Raw genomic sequence first — 15,738 nt, forward strand, 5'->3', positions numbered from 1 at the left:
TATTGGGGAAGGAGATTGGGATATTTTTAACTGTGCCCATTATTCTGTGAAGCTAGATATAGATAGGAGTTCATAAAATATTTCATATGTATGAAATAACTTGCCTCTTTCAAATTTCTCTTTCATTTCCTTTCCTAAATATTTTATCATTTAATCTAAACCACCTGATACTGAGTCATGGCGAGGAAATACATCCACTTCCTCCAGTTCCATTGGTGCCCCTGTCAAACCAAATTTTATGCCACATGGTTTGAATTGACCTGGTGTAACATATTAAAAGTAAGGAATCCTATTACCGTACTTGTTAATACCATTTTGAGATAGTAATATTGCTTTGATATGTTCTCATTTGCTGTGCTGTATTTTTTAGTGGTTGTAAGAGATTTAATGTCCATTCCCATTTTTGGCTCCTCTAACCCAAATCCATTTTCCTCGTAAGTTATTAAGCTTCTTAACTCCTCTATTTTCCAGCTGTGGAGCTCTTAGGGAATTCTATATGTTTTGTCAGTCATATCTAAAATGTGGTACTGGCTAAATCCAATGGCAAATTAAAGGCAGTGTTATTCTGTGACTTTCTTGACAGGATTCAGTTCCATTCTACTTAGGGGATCTAATATGTTCTTTGCCTCTGTATTCTCTCCTACGATTTCCCGTCATCCTCTGGCTCAGCTTTAGTCCTGTGTTGTGTCTTATTTGGGGCTAGAAGTCACTTTGGAATGAGAGAGTAGAAAGAACTATGTAATTCTTAAAAGTTGCTCAGTTATGCAACATGTGCAATTGAGGCCCAGAGGAGTACTTGGTGCTGTTATATAGGTTATATAAATACTTCTCTTACTTTTTCAATTTATTTTTTGTTGTTGTTTTTTTAAACATGAGAGACCTAGTGTGTATATTTCATGTAAAGTGAGTTTTCAGGCTGACTTCAGTTGCTGAAATTGAGGAAAGAAGAAACTCACATGTGAGTTGAAATCCTATAGTAAAGAGATGTTACAGAACCAGAATGGTATTTTGTTCATTGCATGTACAGCACCTATCACAGTGCTTGCATATAGCTGGTTCTTAATACATTAAACAGGCCTTATCTTATTTTTAGGCATATTTTGAAGTGAGACTTGCTTATAGTTATCAGTACAAATGAAAGTCCCTTCAGAAAAGTCTTATTTTTTATGGTAATATAAACGCCTCATGTTGGCATGATAAAGCATTCGAATGCTTTGCTTTTTCAGGGGCTGAGATATTGAAGTAATGATTAAACAGTGATAAATTTGTTAGGAGAAAGTTATGTTTGTAGTCTACAATGGAAAAAATAATTAATAGAAGTGGCTGATTAATAGAGTAGAAGTTTCTTTTAGAATTGCCTAACTTATCGAATGATTTTACATAATATCTTATTTGTGCTCACACACATCCATATATACACTTTAAAAATAATTTATTGGCTACTTTCTGAAAATGGACCAAGCACGGCTAAATGCTTACATATACTTTATTCAGTTCTTATAGTCGGCCTCTGACGTACTACTCTCCTCCATTTTTTTTTTTTAATATTTTATTTATTTGTTCATGAAAGACACAGAGAGAGGGAGGCAGAGACACAGGCAGAGGGAGAAGCAGGATCCATGCAGGTAGCCCGATGTGGGACTCGTTCCTGGGTTTCCAGAATCATGCCCTGGGCTGAAGGCGGCGCTAAACCGCTGAGCCACCTGGGCTGTCCTCTCTCCTCCATTTTTACAGATTAGGAGGAGGGCTTATATTAAATATTAAGTCACTTGCCTAAGATCTTATAACTCCTAGGTAGAGCTTACTTCAGAGCCCATATTCCTGATCACTATGCCCATGAGTGTGAGTGGAAAATGTTCATTGTTTGTACTGGTGTGAGGTTCATTATTCTCTTCCCTTTGTTTATGTTTGAGAATTTTTATGATAAAAAGTTAAATAATACTTGTTCTTGAGTCAGACCTTTTCTCATTTTTGGACTTTGAGTTTGAAATGCCAGTTTGGGTACTTATGAGCTGTGTCATTTAAGTTCTTGTGATTTTAGTATTCTAAATTTCAATTTCCTCATTTAAAAATAGGAATAATAAGGGCACCTGGGTGGCTCAGTTAGTTAAGCATCCAACTCTTGATCTCAGCTCAGGTCTTGATCTCAGGGTCATGTGCTCAGACCCTGAGTTAAGCTCCATGCTGGCCATGGAGTCTACTAAAACAAAAAAAAAAAAAAAAAAGGAATAATAATAATAGTAGTGTTTTCTTTGGTGGTCATGAGATGATATAGTACTTGTAAAACATTAGCACGGTGCCTGTTCATTATAAGCATTTGACAAGTAGTAATTACTGTGTTCTGAGGTAGTCAGATCATCATCATTATCAACTATATTTATCAAGCACCTGGCACACTAGGCATCAAGTGCTTTACGTATCTCATCTCTCAGTTGTCATAGCCATCTTGCAAAACTGAAGGTGTCACCCGTTTGAAAAAAGTTGAAACTTGAAGAGATGAAGTAGGTTGAGATTATGTAGCTGGGTAATGGTGGAGCGGGGATTTGAATCCTGGTTTGATTTCGGAGTTCCCATAAATTCATTCACTCAGAAAATACAAATTTTTATATATTAGACTATATGTAACAGTTAAGATTGTCAAAATCAGTTACCAAAATCATCACATTAATTCCAAACCAAAGTTTGCTAATAGGGCATTATTAGCAAACTCCTGTTCTGAGAATTTAGAGCTGACCATGACTACTTCAGTATGTGTGTTTTCACTGTAAGTAGACCACTATTGTTTGCTGTTTTATGGTGATCATAACAGTGCTTCAGTTTTCATTAGGTGCTTCCTTCTTTTGATATTTTTCAGGTAGATATAGTCGTTGGCACTCCAGGAAGACTAGACGATTTAGTGTCAACTGGAAAGCTGAATTTATCCCAAGTTAGATTCCTGGTCCTGGATGAAGCTGTATGTTGAAATATAGTCATGCTTTAAAAAAAAAAAAAAAAAAAAAAGTTTGCTTATGCTTTTGGAGATAAAAATATGTAAAATGATGAAAAAACAGAATTTAGTCATGATCCCAGTACCTAGAAATAATCGTTATTACCAGTGTGGTATATTTTCATCCATTCTTTATATAAATGCTATCATACATAGTAAATCAAGGTGTGTGGAATCTAGGAAATCTTTTTTTTTTTTTTTTTTTTTTTTAAATAAAGTGGCATAAGTATTTCATGTCCTTATAATAAAATAAAATAATTTTTAAAGGCTGTCTAGTGCTCTATTATATGGATACTTCATGGTTTATTTAACCACTCTCCTTACTATATACATAGATTTGTTTTTTACTCCCAAGTAGCTATCTTTGTTGATACATAGATTATTTTATACATTACAGTTATTTCTTCATGTCATAGTTGCAACATTGTGAACTCTAAGGACATTAATGTCTTGGAGGCCCTTGAGATATACTTCCAAAGTATTTTCAAGATGAGGTGATTTTTTTTTTTTTTTTTTTAGCACTGAAGATTTTTGTTTTCATTTTTTCATATTAAAATCATGTTTAAGAATATGTGGTAGGAGCTGTTACCTCTTGTATTCATTCTAGGATACTGGGGTATAGTTCTTGGGTTGATTATTGTCAGCTTTTTCATATTTTAGTCACATGGAGTTTAAAGTTGAATTTATAACTTTATCTGATAGAAAATAATCATTTTGAGAACATGGGAAGATATATGCTTATGAATTTGTTTACATTATCTTTCTATATTTGATTCACAAAAGAAAGATATAGATATTGATTAAAAAATTTATGCTTAAAAAATAAAATTATGCTTTTCTTTGCTTCTCATTCAGGATGGGCTTCTTTCTCAAGGTTACTCTGATTTTATAAATAGGATTCACAATCAGATTCCTCAGATTACGTCTGATGGGAAAAGACTTCAGGTATGAAATGACAGATGCAGCTTAAAATACATGTAGACAGTTGTTATGTGTTACTGCTTAGTTCATTTTGTTTTATATTTTTAGTGTTTTCTAAGATAACTGCTGTATAGAACATTTTCTTTATTACCTGACTAAATAGTACATACAAAGAAATATCTTAAAAGCTGTTCCTAGAAATGAAAGAGAAGGGAACTTGAGGAAATTAAGTGTCACAGAAGATAATAAGTAAAAAATTCCTCGTTATTTTTTTTTCTACAGAGCATTTAGAGTTTATATTCCAGGCTGCTTCCTGTTTGAGAAGGCAATATCTTGAGCAGTTGAAAAAGTGGTTTCTTTTGTAATTAGTTCTAAAAACATTACTCATTTTTCTCACCCTTCTTTCCTAGGAAGAATTTGAGAAATAGAGGAGGCTTTAAGGGGAGAGAAGGGAGTAAATAGTAACTTAAGATTTTAGATCTTCAGAAACCTTTTCAGTCTTTGTAGGACCTCGTGCAGTTTGTGGCATGGTTTCTGTGGCAGTGGGGGGACCATAGTTCAGAGAGATTAGCTAGCCCAGAGTCATTTTGACTATTCTGTTTGTTCTACGCTGGATTGATCATTTTGCTGCTTGAAATTGCGTGGTGGCTTCCTCTGATCAGTTACCTTTCTTTCTCTCGGTGACAATGACTTCTTCTGGCGTCCTTTTTTGTCCTCATTACTGGAGGGATGGCCCTGTGTGAATTACACCAAAACTCCGAGGAATACACCACTCTCGGACAGGAGGAAGGAGAGGGCTGTCACCCAGCCAGGGGTCGTTCAGAGGGTTTTGAAGTAGAAGTAGAAGCAGCCGAGGCTAGCACCCGGTTCTAACATTAGATACCTGAATGCCCTGGGGCCTTTTAGCCTCTGAACGATCCAGGAGTATTGCTTACGTAGAAATAACATACTTTGGGCCCCACATTAGTATTCATATGCTACCATATTTTATTATTGTATAATAAAAATTCATCTAAATTTTTTCCCCCCTTAGGTGATTGTTTGCTCTGCTACATTACATTCTTTTGATGTGAAGAAGCTGTCTGAGAAGATAATGCATTTTCCCACATGGGTTGATTTAAAAGGAGAAGACTCTGTTCCGGACACTGTACACCATGTTGTTGTCCCTGTGAATCCCAAAGCTGACAGACTTTGGGAAAGGCTTGGGAAAAACCACATTAGAGTGAGTACTATACACCATTAACCATTTGTGAAGAATAAAACTTTCATAAATTAAGCCTTGGGTGATACAGCCAGTATCAAGAAAAGTCCAACACGTTGACCAGAGAAATTTAGGCGTTGAGAATCCAGAATAAGTGATGGGCTTTTATTTTTTTTCCCTGTAAGAGTTACTTTTATAATCATCTTCCTCAATGTAATTTTTATAAATGAATAGGATTATGTGTATACATAGATCTAATTTCGGATACAGTGATTGTTATTTTTAATAATATTTTATTAAAATGTTAAAATGTCCTCTTGTGGTTCATTATTTTCCTAAAAATCAATTTCATATGTCCATCTGGTCTTTTTTCCCCCACTGTTCTTAGGTTTACCTTTAAAAAATGAGGATATGTTAAATATTGTAAATATGCAATATTGTAAAAGCCAACTTTGCATTTTTATTATTACATTTAAAATTGATTAGCCATAGACCCACAGTTAATAAAGGGGTTTTCTGAATCTGAAAGTGGTTTTACTCACATACTCTGAACATTATGTCTGAAATGCAGTCTAGAGTTAGGTACAGTTTTCCCTTTAAAAAAAGTGATACTTGTTTGGAATCCTTAGCCACTTGTTACACCTTTTTTATCCTTTTCTTTTGATAGACTGATGATGTACATGCAAAAGATAACACAAGGCCTGGTGCTAATAGTCCGGGTAAGTTGAATGAATGAATGAATGAATAAGTGAATGAATGAATGGTGTTAAAAGATTCTGAAAACGGGGATCCCTGGGTGGCTCAGTGGTTTAGCGCTTGCCTTTGGCCCAGGGCGCGATCCTGGAGTCCCGGGATCGAGTCCCACGTCGGGCTCCCGGCATGGAGCCTGCTTCTCCCTCCTCCTGTGTCTCTGCCTCTCTCTCTCTCTCATAAATAAATAAATAAATCTTTAAAAAAAAAAAAAAAGATTCTGAAAACGAATTGGTTTGTCTTATTGAATTTATGCCTTGTCTTATTCTCATGAAGGTTTTGAAGTGACCTACAAAATTAGAACAGGAAATCTGAAAACAAAAGCAACAAAAATATAAGGAAATGGGGGAAATGGCTGATATCTGTCAACTTAGAATAATATTAGTCACTGAATTTCAGATGTTAGTTTCTTGGCAGCTAAGTCACAAATATTTTGGAGTTCTTATTGGTCATGGGATATCAGTAAATTTCTCTGGCAACAGATTTTATATTGGCCTTGAATTCCAGGAGAAATGTCACAAGGGAAAATGTCTTTAGCTTACAATTTTTTGAAAGATACAGGAGTTATCTTGAAATAGTTTATTCTTTTTGTGTGTGGTAAAATATACCTAACACAAGATTTCCCATTTTAACCATTTTCAAGTGGATCAAGTTCAGTGCCATAAAGTACATTCCTACTTTGCATTCATTGCCACCATCTGTCTCCAGGATTTTTTCATCCTCCTAAACTGAATATCATTAAGTCGTTAAATTTTTATTTTTTTTTAAAAAGCCTAACATTTAATTGAGCGAAGATACTTCAGTGCAGATTGGAGACTGTTTCAGGTGCATAATCTTTTAAGATCTATGAAGGTACATCGTATTGCAAGGATAGTGCTTGGGGAACCTAGAGTAGACCTCAGAGCCATTAGGACGCATGTTTGATGTTAGATGTCTCAGGTGGATCATTTGCTTCATGGTTGGATTCATTGGTAGGTTTATGACAAGTATCTGAGAGGTGAATTTTCTGAAATCTTGATTAAATAGAGTCCCTTTGAATTCAGTTTTTTTTTAAAGATTTATTTATTCATGAGAGAGACAGGCTGAGAGAGGCAGAGACATAGGCAGAGGGAGAAGCAGGCTCCTTGCAGGGAGCCCGATGTGGGGCTTGATCCCGGATCCCAGGATCACGAACTGAGCCGAAGGCAGGTGCCGAACTGCTGAGCCACCCAGGTGTCCCTTTTTGAATTCAATTTTATGTGCACTTCCACATGTATAAAGTACATGCTCCACTAGCCTTAACTGTTGAAGTGCAGAGACACTGATGGCTCAAAATGATGGGTCTTCCCACTTTCGAAAATGCATTTTGTAAAATAAAAATTGTTCATTTATTTTTTCTTATAAATGTTTGCTTAGTTTATATAGTGATTAGGTATGACTAGAGAGACTTCAGAAATACGATGGGTTCCAAAATTAAAATTTTGCATTTTAATTTGGTAACTGTAGCATAGCTTCCCACGGAATCATAGACATGGGGGGTGATGGCTAAGAAATGACTTAGTTTGACGTACAGTTTTTAAACCATAGAGAAGTATGAACTTTCAGGTGTTAGATTGATTTAAAAAGTACATTAATTATTTTTGAAAGAGGTTAAAATAATTGAGTAAGCATTTATTGAGCAGTTAGGGAAGTTAATGCAAGGCAAGAATATGATTAGTTGTCCACAAGAGGTAAGAACGGAGTTTTGTTACAGGTACGAAGTTCTGTTTACTTGTGTGTTTACATGTCTTTTTCCTTATAAGAGGTATGGTTATAGTTATTTTGGTGCCCCAAAAACCGGCATAAATGTACATTAACAAATAGGAATAAATGAGTGAATAGATAATCTCACCATTTCATCCTATCTTAATATTACTTATTTTTATCTATAATACTTAAGTCAGTTTTTTAACTAAGTTAAGCATTAAGTCTATAACTGTAATTTTGTGTGTTTATAATAATTTTAGATTGAAATTCTTTTTTTCGTTTTTGTTGTGTTATTGTGGTATTCAAGAGATGTGGTCTGAAGCTATTAAAATCCTGAAGGGGGAGTATGCTGTCCGGGCAATCAAGGAACACAAGATGGATCAAGCAATTATTTTCTGTAGAACCAAAATTGACTGTGATAACTTGGAGCAATATTTTATGCAACAAGGAGGAGGTAATGTTTCCTCACTTGAGATAAATTGTGTTTATTTCCTCATTTAATAGATTATTAGTCTCATGTTGATGCAGTCTAAAATGCATGCACAGAATTTAAAGCAGTGATGGTGGAAGTAGCTGTGCTTATCCAGTACTTTTTCATATGATAAGCCCTAGGAACACAGGGCTTTCCACACAGGTAGAGTTTCATTACAGTGTTCTGAGGCCCTGCTATCATTTGGAAGAAGGGCAATGTTATTGATTAATGTTAAAATTTCAAGTATAATCATTAAATAATAGAATGTATATCTTCTAAACCAATAAATGAGAAAAAATCTTCTAAAAGACTAAGAAAGGAAGAAGAAAAATGAGAAAAAGAATGAAAAAAAGAAGAAAACAGAATGGTTAGAAATTACAGAGTAAGATGGCTGGTGGAAAAATCTGAATATATGAGTACACACTACAGTATGTCTCAGTGGATAAAGTCCTCTGTTAAGAGACATAGATGGTTAAAGTGGATAAAATCTACCTAGATGCTCTTTACAAGAGACATACTTAAAACCTGAGGACATAGAAAGATCGAAAGGGGCTGAAAAAATATATGTATCACTAAACCGCTAATCAAAAGAAAGTCTAGCTATGTTAACAAGAGATGCAGTAGAATTTAAGACAAAAATATTAACTAGAAATGAAGAACATCATTATGTAATAAAATACTTAATAATGAGTCTAATGTTATGCTCCTTATAACATGAAACATAAACCAACATGAAGAAAGCCTCAACATGCTCAGTCATTAGGGAAATGCAAAATCATAGTGTAATACCATTGTACACTCATTTTTAATGGCTAGGTTTAAAAAAAAGTTTTGGCGAGGATATAGAGCAACTGGAGCACTCAAAACACTTGCTGTACAGCCATGTTGGTAAAAGGTCTTACATTTTAAAATTTAACATTGCTGTCTTCTGGCTTAGTAATTCAACTCCTAAAGATAAGTAAAATTTACACAAGATAAGTAAAATTTATACACGATATATTGATAAAAGCTATGGGCAAGATTGGTCACAACAGCTTTATTTATAATAGCCCCAAACTGAAGATACACTGGGTGGTCAGTAGGGGAGTGGCTTAAACCAGATGTGAAATAGTTATGGACTGCTGGTGGACCCAGCAGCAATAGGTGAATCCCAGACAGCTTGCAGAATGAAAGCTTTCTCACACAAGCATATATACTGTATGGTTCCATTTGTGTGAGGTTCTAGACGTGTCAGAATTGATCTAGAATGGGAAAAAAAAAAAAAAAAAAAAACAACCACAATGGTGATTTCCCCCAGTAGAATGGGAGTAGGGTTATCTGGGAGAGGACATGAGGTACTTTGTGGGGTGACATTCATATTCTCTATCTTGATAGGGCTTTGGGCTACAAAGGTGTGTGCATTTGTCAAAAGTCAGCAGACATACACTTAAAATTTGTCCATTTCCTTGTATGTAACTTTCACCTCGAAGGAAAACAATAAAACCTAAACAAATAACTGCATTCTAGTTAAGGGATGCATGCTGAACTGTGTACAGATATTTGCAATTTACATTGAAATGCATCAAAAATATAAAAATGAATTGATAGAAGGCTAGATAGGCAGTAAAGCAAATATAGTAAATGTTAATGATATAATCTAGGAGGTGAAAATACAGCTATTCACTTTTAGAATTCTTTCATTGTTGCTGTGTTTGAAAATATAATAAATGTAAAGATATATAAAGGAAAAATTGACAGATGTACAAGGTTAACAGAGAAGTCCTGCTTTCATAATGGGAAGAAGTCATCTAACCTGTCTCTTTTTATAACTGATTTACATCAAGGAGCCAGAACTTGAAATGTTTAAGAAGCTTGAACTAAAAGTCATATAAAGAACAGGCTATATTGTTCATTATAGTGAACAGCTTAGTACTCTTTTTTTTTTTTTTTTTTTTGAGTCATGGCAAGCATACTTGCTTGGCGAGTATTTTAGTTATAGTGATTGTTTTGTAATAAATAATTCTTTCTGCCCATGTTGGTTTTGAATGGAGGATTTGATTATTTGGTTAGAAATGCCAGCAGTAATATTCCTTAGTTCCTTTTATCATCCTTCCCTAAATATTCTGAATACCTTTGTCTAAAAATCAAGTTTCCCAAACCGTTACTAAAACCAAAATAGCACAATATATATACCAGAACTTCAGAGCTTTAATAGAGGGAAATAAAGGATCCCTCTCTATACACAACTCAGCTGGGGAGTAGGAGTGTGTATGTGTGATACTTTCCTAAACCACTTGAATTTAGAATGTAGTAAGGGCTAACCTGTAGGCCTCTAGAAGTTCTGATTACCTATTATTTCTCCTCTGCATAATTAATTCTGTTAGTCATTTTGGGTGGATAGATTTCATGACCTATTTTTCCTTGAATTCTGAAGTATCTGTTACTTAACCTAAAATTTACTATGGAGAGTAGTTACAGCATAATTGTTAGTAAGCTGTTTAGAACATCCTGAGGAGGGTAGGCTTGTGGACGTGACCTTTAGTAAGGCATGAACTTGATAATACCTATATTGGTTCCTCCAGGACTGTTCTCTCTTGCTTTTTGGTTCTTTGCTTTACGTGGGATAGGAGAGGTTGCTGCTATACACATGTTTTCCTTTTAGTAACACATCCTAATTGGCATATTGTTCCGTCTACTTCTGCAGATCAGGAAAAGTGACTTAAAAACATCCTTCAAAGCAAATCAGTTTTAATGCTCCTGGAATTTATTTTAATGGCATTTTCCCTATGACAGAAATTGTGTTAACCACGGTTTATGGCAAATTGGGGTATAGATTTTTGTGTAATTCTGTGGCACCATTGTAGTCTGAATGCCATTGGTTTTTTGTTTTTTGTGTTTTTTTTTTGCTATTGGTGTTTTGACATAATCTTAGGTGTAATGTTTTTCCAAAGTTAACTGCTTAATGTGCTTTTCACTAGGACCTGATAAAAAAGGACACCAGTTCTCATGTGTTTGTCTTCATGGGGACAGAAAGCCTCATGAGAGGAAGCAAAACTTGGAAAGATTTAAGGTACTGCTGTTTAGTTGACTACAGTTCCTTAATACTTAAGAGGGGAATTGTTGCCAATTTTAACCAGTTCCAGTTAATATTATTATTATTTTATGAGATTTTATTAATTAGAGAAAGAGTGAGGGAAAGCATAGCAGAGAGGAGAGGGAGAAGAAGGCTCCCCACCGAGCAGGGACCCCAACACAGGGCTTGATCTCAGGACCCTGGGATCATGACCTGAGCTGAAGGCAGACACGTAACCGACTGAGCCACCCAGGCGCCCCTGTTCCAATTAATATTATTAAAGCAATTCTTGTCCTAGAAACTTCAAAAGACTTTTACCCTGCTGGTATTTCCTTGCCATGACAGGGCTTAGTCATCTTTTAGCAGTCAATTGGTAAATTATATGTTCTCTGCATGACACTACTGTAATAAGAATTTTCAGCTTAAGGAAGTTTCAGTTAAATTCTTTCGGTATATATTTTTAGGAGAAGCATCATGGGATAGTTAAACTGTATCTGTGAGTCTTTTTTTCTTTTTGATCAGTCTTAGTAATGCCCACAGAGAAGTTAATTTGTAGATTAACTTAAGGCAGGTTTCAAGAATATGGTTTTGTGGAATTAAAAATACTTGTAATTGTTTAAGGCGCACTGTCCCAGTTACATGCTGGCAGCCTGTGAACAGGTTGTTTAGCACTTGGTGCAGGTGGGTAGGGCCTTAGCCACTTAGAACATGATGTCAATAGCCTGCCCCCACAGCATTCTCACCGTTTACCTATATTTTGACCCCCCCCCCCCCAGTGGAGAGTACAAATAGCATTTTCTCTCAGACCCATTGATTGCATGAATAAAAGATGGGAAGTACTGAGTTTAGGAACTTTGGATTATGCTTCCATGCTGAGCAAAATGTGGATCTTGAAGCATGTTGCATGGTCGCATTTCAGCGTGTGTGTCCACCCTTCCCGACCCAGGGTCTTATGCTGGACCACAGGTCAGCATGCCCTTCCCCACCCCATCTCTAACTTTGCTGTGCCTTGAGGCACAAATGACATCTAAAGGCTAATTTCTATTTCCTTGGTGAGAGCACTAGGGGCCCACTCTGTTCCCTTCTCTTAGGATTTTATCTATTGTCACAAAAAGTGTAACCTCAAGGTAAAATACATAGTATTCTGAATTTGTTTTAATACAGGGGTAAAGATAATGCTTATATTTTAGCATTCTGTTCTATTTTATCTTTTTTTTTTTTTCTAATTTTATCTTTTGAATTAACCAGTCAGGATTTCTAAAGATATAGCCAAATTATAGCAGTTTAATATCTTTGGTTTGAGAAAAAAGAAAAGAAAAAATGAATCCAATTATTGATTCTATTCACCTTAAATATCTTGTTTTAGTAGATCATAACTTAAAAATTTAAGACTTAGTCAAATGAATTATGAATATCTGGACCTCTAATCTGATAATGACCTATTATTAGATGTCTCATTTAGTGGAATGGTGGTATTTGTATTTATTTTTTAGTATATGTACTAATAAATTCCTCTCTCTCCTCTCTGTTCTCTTTAGAAAGGAGATGTGAGGTTCTTGATTTGCACCGATGTAGCTGCCAGAGGAATTGATATCCATGGTGTTCCTTATGGTAAAGAGAAAGTTTTTAGAACTGCAATTTAAATTTTATGGAATTCAAAGTAAACACTCTAATGTATTTAAAATATTTAGAAAATATCTAATATGGTTGAAAATTTTAGAAACTAATGGCAGTTGGTAATAATTGTTTTTATTTGCAGTTATAAATGTCACCTTGCCTGACGAAAAGCAAAACTACGTACATCGAATCGGCAGAGTAGGAAGAGCTGAAAGGTACTGCTATAATTCTTTTTTTCTTTTTATGCTTCTGTACTTGAGGAATAAAGTCTAATAAAGACTTTAAAAATCTTTCAGGATGGGTCTGGCCATTTCCCTGGTGGCAACAGAGAAAGAAAAGGTAATCTTTTCAGTGCTGTGTTAATTCACTGTTTGTGTGGTCATTTTGATGTTGGAAGTAAAAGCAGTTTGATTTTTCCATATACATTGTATTTAGTTGCATATGGAATATAAGTGAACTTTTTTAATGGCATCTTCTCAATATTCTTGAATGGACCAGTGGTAGAATGAAGTTTAGAAAGGAAAAATGTGAAATGTAATTTTCACTAATACCTTTAATATACTCATTTCACCAAAAACTATTTAGACCCTCTCTGACATCATCCCACAGAAGAGATGGGAGAGGGTGGTAACTTATCATTTTACAATATAATTTTATATAACCTTATAGAACAGTTGCAAGAATAAGGAACTCCCACAAACTCAGTGTCCAAAACTACCTGTTCATTTTGTTTTTTGCTTTATTATAGAAAGCATTTGGACTTTATTTTTTGATAAAAATCTTGATATAGCATTTTCCAGTATTTATTTTTGTTTTTATCTGAGAATTATTTTCTGGATTTAACATGCGTTTTAGGAAAACTTCAGGATTATTTTCAGAAAGAACTCTTTTCAGAAGACCTAGTTAATGAGCTCCTGAATGGTGATAGTAATTGGATGACATACCATACTGCAATCTATTTTTCTGGTTCCTTGAGGAGATAAGCCATTTTTAAAAAACTATTAAGAGAATAAAGAAATATAGCATATTTCAGTCTCCATGCATGTTAATTATTTTTTACATCTTTCATGTAGGTGTGGTACCATGTATGTAGCAGCCGTGGAAAAGGATGTTATAACACAAGACTCAAGGAAGATGGTGGTTGTACCATATGGTACAATGAGATGCAGGTAAGATTCCTAAAAAAGATAGTAAAATTGGCAAAAATAGACCACATTTACTTATAAAAGTAATACCTCAGCTTTTATCTCTTTGTCAGCTGTAAGGAAGAGTAATTAATTGTAATGTTAGTTATAGTTTGTAAATTGTAACTTGTGAGCTTATCTTTTCAGAAATCTATCTTCCATTTATACTAAGTATTACAGTCTTTCTGGTGTTATTTGATGCTGTTAAAATGCAACTCTGTCAAATGAAATTTTTATTTGAAAATGCTTTTTATATTTCCTTTCCCTTCATAGTTGCTGTCTGAGATCGAAGAGCATCTGAATTGCACCATTTCTCAGGTTGAACCAGATATAAAGGTACCAGTGGATGAATTTGATGGGAAAGTTACCTATGGTCAGAAAAGGGCCATTGGCGGTAAGCTTTTAAATTACTTTTATTTCTATTCTAAATGTGAATGTGTCCTTCTTGGGCTTCAGTGTGTAGAAGACAGTAATTTCATTTCATCATGGTGTCTATTTTTAGCTTATTAATCATTTCCTCCTTATTACTCTCCTAGCACTTTATCCATACCTGTCTTATAGCAGTTTCTAGTTGTGTGATTTGTATGCAAATGGAGGACAGCAGCTTAGCTGTTTCTCTTGAGGTATTAATGTCACAAAGAATAGTTGAACATTTACAGAATTATTAGGAAACGAGTATAATGACAATTTGGAACAAAGAATTGAAAACCTTTAATTTAATACAAGCGGTAACCCAGTATAAAATTTCCTTTGCCTGGAATGCCCTTAGCTCATTCCTGAAATTTTTTTTTAAGATTCAGGCTACTGAGCTAGTGGTTTCCAAAACCAAAAAAAAAGGAGAGGGGGAGGGATTGCTAGGGGCTCTGGGACACTATTAGTGAGGCCTGATCATTCATTTATATGGATTTAACATCTTTAAAACTCACTTGTGGAGATGACTTGCCCAGTAGTACATTTTTATTGCTAGAAGCAATGTATAAACGGATGTAATTGAGCCAAAGTATTGCTGACAAGTTATTTCAAGCATGTCATTTATATTACTTTATAATTTGTGTGTGTGATGCAGGTGGAAACTATAAAGGCCATGTGGATATTTTGGCACCTACGGTTCAAGAGTTGGCTGCCCTTGAAAAGGAGGCGCAGACATCTTTCCTGCATCTTGGCTACCTTCCTAACCAGCTGTTCAGAACCTTCTGATTTTAACATACACTGAATAAGATTTGAATAATAAAATTCTGTAGTCTTAAAACTCTAAAAACAGTTGTACTGCTTCCAAGCAGCAGTATTTATAGTAACATAAGCTATTAATGCTAACTCTTGCATGTCAAGAAACATTAATCTTAGGAATTCTTCATAAAATGGCAACCTAATGAGAATAATAAATTTGATGACTATATTTTTATGAAGATTTGTGTCTTATTTTTAAAGTTATTTGATAGTTTTCTTTTTCAAGAAAACTGGAGGTTTACCAGATAAAGTTTATAGGTATGTTAATTTTGTGGAGGACCTGCATGGAACCACCAGTGATTATCTTGAGTAGAATTTATCATAGGAAGTGGTCCCAAGTAGAGATGTTTTTGAGATGGTTATAGTTGCCTAGGTGTAGGCTGAAGCTGGAGGGGAGACTCATGATGGGAAAGAAAATTGGGTGATCCCAGGACAGAAGGGCAGCTTAGTTTTAGGGGGCCTTGAGTTTTTTTAGAGAGATAGAAAAGGTTCTGTGTCTAGGGATTGAGGGCTAGTGTATGATGGTGATAGCAAAGATGTATTTGGAAGGTTCTTTTTTTTTTTAATATTTTATTTATTCATGAGAGACACAGAGAGAGGCAG

At 34.9% G+C, this 15,738-nt stretch overlaps 1 protein-coding gene across 2 annotated transcripts in view; it reads left to right on the top strand.

The window, feature by feature from the left end:
- Positions 1 to 15,314, top strand: part of DDX1 (DEAD-box helicase 1) — a 34,847-nt gene extending 19,533 nt beyond the window's left edge. For both annotated transcript variants that reach the window (XM_038560815.1, XM_038560816.1), the window contains exons 15-26: positions 2,855 to 2,953; positions 3,842 to 3,931; positions 4,941 to 5,129; positions 5,776 to 5,827; positions 7,891 to 8,037; positions 11,013 to 11,104; positions 12,646 to 12,718; positions 12,867 to 12,939; positions 13,021 to 13,063; positions 13,798 to 13,893; positions 14,182 to 14,302; positions 14,975 to 15,314. In XM_038560815.1, coding sequence (XP_038416743.1) covers positions 2,855 to 2,953; positions 3,842 to 3,931; positions 4,941 to 5,129; positions 5,776 to 5,827; positions 7,891 to 8,037; positions 11,013 to 11,104; positions 12,646 to 12,718; positions 12,867 to 12,939; positions 13,021 to 13,063; positions 13,798 to 13,893; positions 14,182 to 14,302; positions 14,975 to 15,105 — 1,206 coding nt within the window. In that variant the 3' untranslated portion in view covers positions 15,106 to 15,314. The remainder of the gene's footprint in view (positions 1 to 2,854; positions 2,954 to 3,841; positions 3,932 to 4,940; positions 5,130 to 5,775; positions 5,828 to 7,890; positions 8,038 to 11,012; positions 11,105 to 12,645; positions 12,719 to 12,866; positions 12,940 to 13,020; positions 13,064 to 13,797; positions 13,894 to 14,181; positions 14,303 to 14,974) is intronic.
- The last annotated feature ends 424 nt before the right edge of the window (positions 15,315 to 15,738 follow it).

The sequence above is a fragment of the Canis lupus genome, chromosome 17 (assembly GCF_011100685.1).
Source record: "Canis lupus familiaris isolate Mischka breed German Shepherd chromosome 17, alternate assembly UU_Cfam_GSD_1.0, whole genome shotgun sequence".
Lineage (NCBI taxonomy): Eukaryota > Metazoa > Chordata > Mammalia > Carnivora > Canidae > Canis > Canis lupus.